The sequence below is a fragment of the Ctenocephalides felis genome, unplaced genomic scaffold (assembly GCF_003426905.1).
Source record: "Ctenocephalides felis isolate EL2017-DRISC unplaced genomic scaffold, ASM342690v1 CF-g0.4_SCAFFOLD_03571, whole genome shotgun sequence".
Classification (NCBI taxonomy): Eukaryota; Metazoa; Arthropoda; class Insecta; order Siphonaptera; family Pulicidae; genus Ctenocephalides; species Ctenocephalides felis.
This window is the reverse complement of record NW_020539725.1, coordinates 69,929,939-69,939,649: the sequence shown is the minus strand read 5'-3', so window position 1 is coordinate 69,939,649 and position 9,711 is coordinate 69,929,939. Positions and strand designations below refer to the sequence as shown.

The window sequence follows — 9,711 nt, the reverse complement described above, 5'->3', positions numbered from 1 at the left end:
ATACTTCATACAAAAACATTAATTGAATATTAATATTTGACAAATATAATATTTTTAAATTCAGTAGAAAATATTCGTAATTGCGTTCAAAATACCTTCATAATTATTTTCATCATTTTACGAAGTAAAATTTTAAAAATTAATTAATTTGGCATTAAATTGTCAGAATTTTGATAACAAACAAATAAATTTTCTTTAAATTTGAAAAACCGTCTTATATCAAAAATATTGCAATTTTCAAATATATACATTACATTATACATTATATTTTTACAGTAAAAAAATCGGCGAATTTTAAGCACCGTCTAATATAAAAAAAAATTTTTTTGGAAAAACTTTAATTTAAGGCCTTATCAATGATCAATAAAAACAACAATCATCAATTAAATTTTACATTAATAATAATAATTATGAAAAAATTTAATACTCAAAAAATTGCAATATTTACCAACAAAAAATTTCTAACTTTTTATTTGCAAGATGATTTGTTTGTAAGAAAAATTTGTAATTTTAACTGGATATATATTTCATACTAATTTTATTTATAATTCTTCTTGTAATATCAACATTGTATGAACTCGAGCCTTGATAAATTTATAAATATGATATAAATATTTATTGTATAAAATTAAATATATTAATATTATGATTATTATACAAAATATTCAATTTTATAACAACCGCAAATTTAGGCGCTTATTTTGAAAATTCATTATTATATTTAATAGATATATTTTGTAAGTACAACGTATCAAATTAAAGATAAATATCTTAAAAATTGAAAAATTAAAAATCACCAAAAAATTTTGTTGTATCTGACTCCAATAACTTTTTCTCAATTTTAAACTAAATAGTAACAATGTGTTACTATACCATGCATTTTGCAACTTCGCAAGGATTTTTCTTAGGAATTTTAACAATATAAATACTTCCAACAAAATTCTAGAAAATTCATCCAAAATGTCCCAAAACATGAAAGTCCATCAAATTTTCTAAACTCTCCTCTCCTATGCGTATTTATAAATGTTAAACATATATAATATACTATATGTAATCCATATATCAATATATATATGCAGTAAACCATTTTCAAATCTGCGAATATTATTCTATAATAGTTATGCATAAACAATTCCACAAATAGTTTAATACATTCACATATCTGAGATAATTTGAACTCACAAATTGAAAATATATTTATATACATATTTTATTTTATTATTTAGTTTCAATAGTAATCACATTTTTAATTATACATAACACTTTAATTTACAATTTAATTTTATAAAGAGAACATGTAGAAGTCATTATTAAAAATGATTATTTTATTTAATTAGAACTATTTACGAGTCGCTTTGGGTAAAGCGATTTTTGCCTTTTTGCTGAGGAGAAATGTAAAAATAATATAAAAATAATAATTAACAATATAGAAACTGTGTTTTTAAAAATAAATTTTTGACACAGTCTTTGAAATAAAATGACTAACACACAAAATTTGGATCTTCGTGGTAAAAAATAACAAAAATATTTAAATAACGTAGAGATGTAAAACAAAAAATTAAAAATTGCTTGCTGATGATGAATTTTAGTAATAATAAAACAAACTAGAAGTTTCATGAGCAGAATGCAAAAATCAAAATAAAAAAAAAATATTCCGATTGTCCGAAATTTTCTTATATCGAATATATTGAAATTTCCAGATATATTTATTATGCATTATATTTTTACAGTAAAAAAAATCTGCAGAGCAAAATGAGCAGAAAATTGCAGAAAATATATAAAAATTAAAACAAAGGTATTTGGTAATAGTTTGACGTATTTTGATAAAAAAAAATGGGAATAAACCATGAGAAAAAGAAAGTAGTAAATTCGTCTACATAAATTTAGAACAAAATATACTTTAGCATAATTTTCTGCTTGAAAAGAAATTTTTCAAACACTTTTGGTAAGCCAAATTGAAAAATCTACAAAGATTTGTGCTAAATTTGATAAATTACAAAATCCAAAATTTTCTTTAAACAAATTCCAAAGAAGCAATAGAAGTTGGTCTTGATTATTCAAAAACAATGTCTTTATAACCAATTTTATGAAGAAACTTAAACTTTGTGAACTGGAATGCCAGAAAAATGGAATTTGATGCAGTATAAACAGATTTTCATATAAAAATCATCTAGAGAATATTTTTATATCAAGATCGATTATTATCAAGTAAAAATTAGAACCAAGTCCTTTGGATAGTTTGGCAAATCCAATAAATCCGTTTTAAACCAAAATTTAAATAAATCTTAAAGAAAACAAGAAGTAACTTCATATGTATAAATTTGCAGTATAATGGATTATTATATAATTTTTTGTCTGGATAGAAATTTTCAACCAGGAAGAAAATTTTAGACTTTTAAATAGAAGAGACTCTAAACTATTTTTTTTCTAAAATATGGTAATAAATTGGCAAATCCAAAAAATCTCTTGATAAACAAAAAATTAAAGAAAATCATGAGGGAACCAAGAAGTAACTTCATTTGCATAAATTTTTAGTAAAAACAAACATTACATAATGTTTTGTCTGGATAGAAATTTTCAACCAAGAAAAAAAATTAGACTTTTCAATAGAATGGACCCCAAAATATTTTTTTTCTAGGCAGAAAATTTTAACCAAGTCTCGGTAAGTCTAATATACAAAAAGATTGGTACTTTTTTAACAAATTCAGAAATGGGCCTTGTTCTTCAAGAACAATATCTTCCTAACCAATTTGGCCCATGAAGTTCAAGTAACTTTACTACCATCAGCAATCAACTACAAATAAAATTCAAATTTTCTCCAAACCAGCAAAAAAGCGTCCAAAAGTCTGCAATCTACACGTATCTCTTCACATAAGCCCAAATTTTGATATATACTGTTTTTCTGAGCTTTTCAACAACAAATTTCGATCCATTCCAACACACTACATCATTATGATATAAGTTGCACGATAATTAATTTACACATATATTTTATAAAGTATAAAATTACTTAATAACAAATTGATTATAATAACATTAGAAACTTAGAATCTAAATTTTTTATCAGTAAACATCTACAAACTATGTGCACACAAGCAATTTTTTGCCATTTTTCAAAAATCGCGTTATAAATGAGCATCAGTCTATTATCAACAAACAGCGGACTAAAAAAATTGCGCTTGTTTCTGTATAAGTTTCTGATAAAAATTGGAAGATGAAAGAAATAGAATATATCCATAAATATAATCTAAATTTATTTCACAACGATAAATATAGATCTATATAAAAGACAAAGATTCAGCGTGGAATTTAATTTCAATTGAGCGTTTCACATGCTGATCTTGTATCTTTATCAACTACTTTATAAGATTTATTTATATATAATTTTGGACACATTTTTAAGGATCAAAAATACAATTTCTTTATACAATCATTGTCAAAAATGCTTTTTAAATTCTATTTACAAATGTTACTAATAAGTACAGTTTTGCATGTACTCTTAATATAACACCTAATAATATTAAAAATATTTTTTGAGCTTTTTATTTACAAGTGCCCAAGTCAAAAATCAGAAATTTATCGTCTTCCACTTGCACTGTGATTAATCACTGGAATCGTTATATATTTTTCCAAACCGTGAAGTTCTTCTTATATTATTTCCTATGATGCACATTTACACGATTTCAGGTAAAAAAAGTTGATATTACATCAATTAAGATAGCAGCAAATGCGCACACACGTAGGCACACACAAACAAAAACACTTCGATGACTTGGTGAAAAAATACGGAATATTGGCCAGATATCGAAGCGTTCCATACAGACAGATATATATTTTATTATTGAATCTCAACTAATTTATTTTAATGCTAAGTCCTATATTTAACTATTTCCTACATCTCACGAACAGGCCATCCAGTTAGTCTGGGTACACGTGCAGTAAGGGATTACTGGCGCGTAGTAGTAACCATTTGCGTATAGTAAAGCTGGTTGACCAGGTTGCTGTTGACTGAATATCCTTTGTTGTTCCTGGAACACGACATGGCAAGCTAAGGTTTCGATCAGGGATAAAGTTTGTCTACGTTCGTGTCCCATTAGACAAACAGTCGACTCTTCTACTACGCTGTGCAACAGCATCAGGTACGGGTATTTCAAAGCTTCTTCTTCAGGTCCAATGAAATGATTCAACAAATATCCTTCCAGTTTCAACCTTTGTTGACCTATGTCCGGAAAATCGATGAAGAACCGCGAGCACATATACCGCTCCAAACTTTTGATTTGTTCCCGGTGTACCGGTTGGTATCCACGTACTAGAAGATTGCAGTATTTTAGAAGACCTCCACCGCGTATTTCTTCAGGTTGCCGTGTTGCTATAAGTTTTTTGTGTAGGTGGTATAAAGCTTCTTGGAAATCTCCGTACACACTTTCGCCAACAACGGTTGGGTAAAAGTTTTCGCCCATTGGTAAATCACTGCACTCGTAGAACAAGAATAAGGAGTCCAAAGCTATTTGGAAAGAATCCACGGAGAACTCAAACTGCCTCCTCATGGTGTCGACGAATTTGAGTTCGACATTCCTGTGTCCCCTGGAGTTTCCTAAAGAGATCAAAGACCAACGGTCTCCGTCGTTATTAACCTTGACCATCTTGGCTACGTAAGCTTCTTTCAAGGAACACGACGTTATCCTTTTACGACTGACACCTTCGGGTAACAAATCAAGCAAAGATCCAAGCACAGCACTCTTAACTCTATCATAGTGTCTTCCACTGGAAAACTCCACAGCAAAAATGAGATCTAAGTCGTTGTAAGGTTGGGATTCGGTAGCCAAGACGTGTGTGGCAGCTCCTCCGTTCAGTCTGATATCCCTGACTGGCATGTCGGCTTCCAATTTGGCTCGTACCACCGACACCAGATCCCTTAGTCTGACTTCTAGAGTTGGAAAATTGCCCCTCCCGTGTATGCTCACGATGGAGTCCATGACGTCGCTCAGGCGGCGCACCTGCTCGTAGCTGAGCACCGCCGCCCTTTGGGATGGCGACGGCGAGTGCGACACCGAGGAGCTGATCGATGGTGACGGTGATGTCAGCGATGGTGACGAACAGAGCGGCGTGTCAGACATCGCGTCAGATGACTGCATGTCGTCCGAGTCCGAGCACTGGAAAGGAGAAGATAGATTTCAGTAAAGACGGAAGGAAGAAAAAATACAGTAGATAGAAAAGAATCTGGAGAGATTCTTTTCAGAAGAAGGATAAAGATTTATTCAAGCATTAAAATCAGGGCGAAGGTTACTTTAACTCATAATGGGCTGTAACTTCGCTAAATTGTTTAAAATACAATTATAAGAGAAATGTCAAAAGGCCTCATCGATCTGATGCGAGCTAAAAAATGGCACAATGTCAAAGGTAAAAAAAATTACCCTTTTGCATTTTTTAGCCAAATGGTCAGTTTTATCGCAAAATGACCCGAGACAATATTGTGGAGTATAAAATTATCTACAAAAAATGCATTAATACTTTCACGCTCAGAGCAACTGTTTTAACGATATATCACTTTGAAAAGCTAGGTCATCTTCTTCAAGCAAAACGATACGAAAAACTTGTAGTAATTTTGAATATTATGACACCCATGAATAAATTTAGTTGTTTTTTTATAATTACCGCTTTTATTTGTACCAACTCAAAGTAACAAATATTATTTTCCAATAGTTCTTTAACAAACAAAATCACAACAGACCCATGAAATAGGCCTACTGGAAAAACAACGTGGAAAACGAGCTAAGCACTCTACCTCGTAGGCGTTTAAACGTACTTTTCAAAGTGATATATCTTTAAAACGGTAGCTCTGAGCAAAAGAAGTATTAATGCATTTTTTGTAGATCCACAGTATTGTTCAGGTAATTTTGCGATAAAACTGAAAATTTAGCTAAAAATGATCATTTTTTTGCTCTTTGACATTGTACCATTTTTTTAGCTCCCATCGGATCGATAAGAACTTTTGAGATTACTTTTATAATTGTATTTCAAATTACTTTGCCAAGTTACAGCCCATTATGAGTTATAGTAAACTTAAATGCGTAAATCGACCGGGCTATTATTGTACAAATAAATACTGCTTCAGAAAAAAAATTATTAAGTGAAATATCAACAAAATGAAAAGAATGGTATTATATTTGAGCAAGATTGTTATAATTAAAATCTATATATAAAACTTCCAAAAAATAAGTTACAAGTAGTGATGTGCCGACTCGAAAAATTCCCGATTCGAATGATTCGAATCAGAAAAAAATCTGATTCGAATCATGATTCGAATCAACTCGAATCAAGTATATATATGGACAAAAAAAATCATGGATGTATTAATTTAGTAAAAGTGATCCAAATTTATAATCAAAATTGTCAGTTCAACCAATATAACCGACAAAGTAGAAATTGTAATCATAAATTACTACCAAAAAGTATATTTTGAAAATTATTAAAAATGATATAATTTTGAAGACGGCTGAAACATATCTTCAAATTAATTTACCATAATAGATTACCAAACAATTGTGCATCACTAAAGTATATAAAATAATATTTGGAATCATGGGTCGATTGTTTATTTTACTATGTAATCAGTAAAGGATCGCATCTAAACTGAGAGCTGAAAGTTAATTTAATTAATGTGAATTTGCCATTACTTACATAATTAGAAGTTAACATATTATTTACTGACTTTCTGGTGTTTAGTAATTGTTTCAAAAGAGAATTATATTGAAAGATTCCCGAAACTCGTTTCATAATTTCGAGTGGTTTATTCTGATAACATTTAAGATCTAAAACACTTAATTATTATCAAAATTGGGTATTGATATTTCACGAACAAAATCGCTCGCAGCTCTTCGTAAAATAAATAAACACGCAAGAACGACGACGCACTGTATCGCCCATACGGTTAACTCATATCGCTCGAACGGCTTGAAGTCGGGATGATTCGAATCAGAATTGAAGTCGGAACAACTCATAACGCCGCTTGATTCGAGTTGGCTCATAATAAGTCGGAATAACTCATATCGCCGCTTGATTCGGTTTGAGTCATATGAAGTCGGATGATATAGTTAGTCGATAAATGCGGTTAAAGTTATATAAAGACGATTGGAGTCGGCTGATACATTTAAGCATATTAAAGTCGGGTGGCTCGCATGATTTAATTCATTATTTATTTTTTATATTTATGATATTTATTTTTTATATTATTATAATATTGAATTAAATTAAAACATTTTTTTTATATTTATATTTATGAAAAATTTTATATTTATAAAAAATTCGTGTTAATACATATTTTATCACAGTAAATATTTCGCGGCTTGATACGAGTTGATTCGAATCAAGTAAAATCTGATTCGAATCAAGTCGTTAAAGGCTTGATTCGAATGATTCGAATCACTTGATTCGACTTGGCACATCACTAGTTACAAGTAACTAGATGCAGGTTTAGTGACAATACTATGGGTGCCAATTTTCGGATAAAATAGGTATGTTATGGTGATTCTATTTTGATAGATGCAGGTATGTTACATGTCTATAATTGTATGAATTTGTAGTAACTGCTATCAGGGTGTTTTACACATAAAATTCAACCTCCAGTAAAAATTTATCTTGAGTACAACTTTCTGATGTGTGAAACGCCTAATAGAATAGCAAATACTTAACTGGGGCCATTCTGCCGTAACAGAGCTCATAAAATAGCGTTGTCATGGCAATGCTTGTTCTTGGTATTAAAATTATAAAAATGTCTATCTATTTGCCGTGCGATAAGGCGTATTTTACATATAAATAAGCAAATAATAATCTTATGATAACTGCACCATATAGAATTCTGTTATGATAACATTATTCCTTGCTTGTTTATATGTAAAATATGCCTGATCGCACGGCAAAGAGATAAACATTTTCATAATTTTAATTACTAATAACAAGCTTAAGAGAGCGTTGCCTATTTTATGAGCTCTACTATGGCAGAATTGCCCCAAGCGAAATCAGAAATTCATATAAAGATAGACCCGTAACATAGAATTACCATAACATACCCATTTGATCCAAGAATTGGCTTCTATATGAAAAATTTTAAGACTACATCATAAACAACCATGAATATATTAAGAAATTGACTAACTACAAATGATCTACTTTTGATTTTCAAATTAAAATATGACTTTATCATTGAAGCAGGCTTAGATAGGTTATAAACATGCTTGAAATAAAATGAAGGTGAATAGTAAGAATTAGTAGAAAATAAAATAGCATTCAAGACTAAATTAATAGTGTAAGTCAAGTGCAGATGAAAATGAATGATAGTGTATCAGTGCTCAGTGTCAAGTGTGTGATTTATATACATTTTTTTAAATTTTGTCAAATGTTATTGATATGAATGTTTATTTAATAATGCTCACATGCAACAGAGATGACTAATTAGATTTTACACTAAAATATTCTATATTTGTTCTGTATTTCCATTTTCCAATTTTATCTTGATTTTGAGGCTTTGAGTATATTTTGACTAAATTGCTTATTCCACTCAAAATAATTATTTTATGTGTGTGTATGTGTGTGCAAATGTCTTTATACACATAATAAAAACACTCTATTAGTATAAAATACTAAGACAAGTGTAGTGCATGTAGAACAAATGATGAAACTTTGATTGCAATAAAAAGAATCGTGTGAAAAAAATATTCTGCGTGAGATTTTAGAACGTTTAAACTGTAAAAACAGAATTTACTGTAATAAATAATAATTACTCGCTAAGATCATAAACTTGATAAATCAATTAAATAAAATTATAATAAAATTATATAAGTGTTACTTCTAGCTTTATTCATGTTTCATCATTTGAAGATCTAATATTTCTGGTTTATTATATCTTTACAGATTTCATAAAAATCTGCCTTTCTTCTAAAAATATAAATAAGCAAAATGATATTAAATAAATATCATTAAATAGAACTTCGTGTAATACACAAACACTGTAATGCTTAATGCCATGAAGATTGTCACCTTCATGGTCGATACAATAAAACGAAAATACGTTCGAACACACTAATAAAGGGTGTTTACTTTGGCCCAAAAATTGATTAGAAACCGTTTACAGATTATCATATTTTAACCGTTACATACGAGATGAATGCTATAGCATCCACGTCAAGTATTACGCTTCTATTTAACGCAATTTGCTTACCCAAGTTAAGTAGATAGAAAAAATTAGAAAAGATAAAGTGAAACGAAAATACATAAAAAATCTTGTAAAGTTAGTCATTACCTTGACAGGTGCAATAATAACAAAAACGTAAAGTTATATAAAAAAATTCAAAATAATTGACTTTAAAATTTAAAAGCTATTCATATTCTTCTGCATCACAATAAAAATAAATGCTGTAGCATTAACGTCCACGAAGATGTTAATATTTCTTGAAACAATTTAGGTTTTTTCACATATATTTTAGCAGACAAGTTCTGACACATTTTTTAGCCAAGTATTGAAAAATCAGAACAATGAATTTATTTCAGTCCTATCCAAGATAAATCTAAAAATATCATCTAATAAACGACTTTTGTATCTATAATTAACCAGTTTGAAAATAAATCGTCATCTAAATTCTCAATCGTTGGCTTTGTGATGGAATCCGACTATTAATAGTTCCGTATCTGTCTGTTCTAGGTGTTTGACCACTT

The 9,711-nt window shown here is 29.4% G+C and overlaps 1 protein-coding gene across 2 annotated transcripts in view; it reads right to left on the bottom strand.

The window, feature by feature from the left end:
* Positions 1–3,490: 3,490 nt before the first annotated feature.
* Positions 3,491–9,711, bottom strand: part of LOC113384790 (terminal nucleotidyltransferase 5C-like) — an 82,730-nt gene continuing 76,509 nt past the window's right edge. For both annotated transcript variants that reach the window (XM_026622546.1, XM_026622547.1), the window contains exon 2: positions 3,491–5,153. In XM_026622546.1, coding sequence (XP_026478331.1) covers positions 3,900–5,153 — 1,254 coding nt within the window. In that variant the 3' untranslated portion in view covers positions 3,491–3,899. The remainder of the gene's footprint in view (positions 5,154–9,711) is intronic.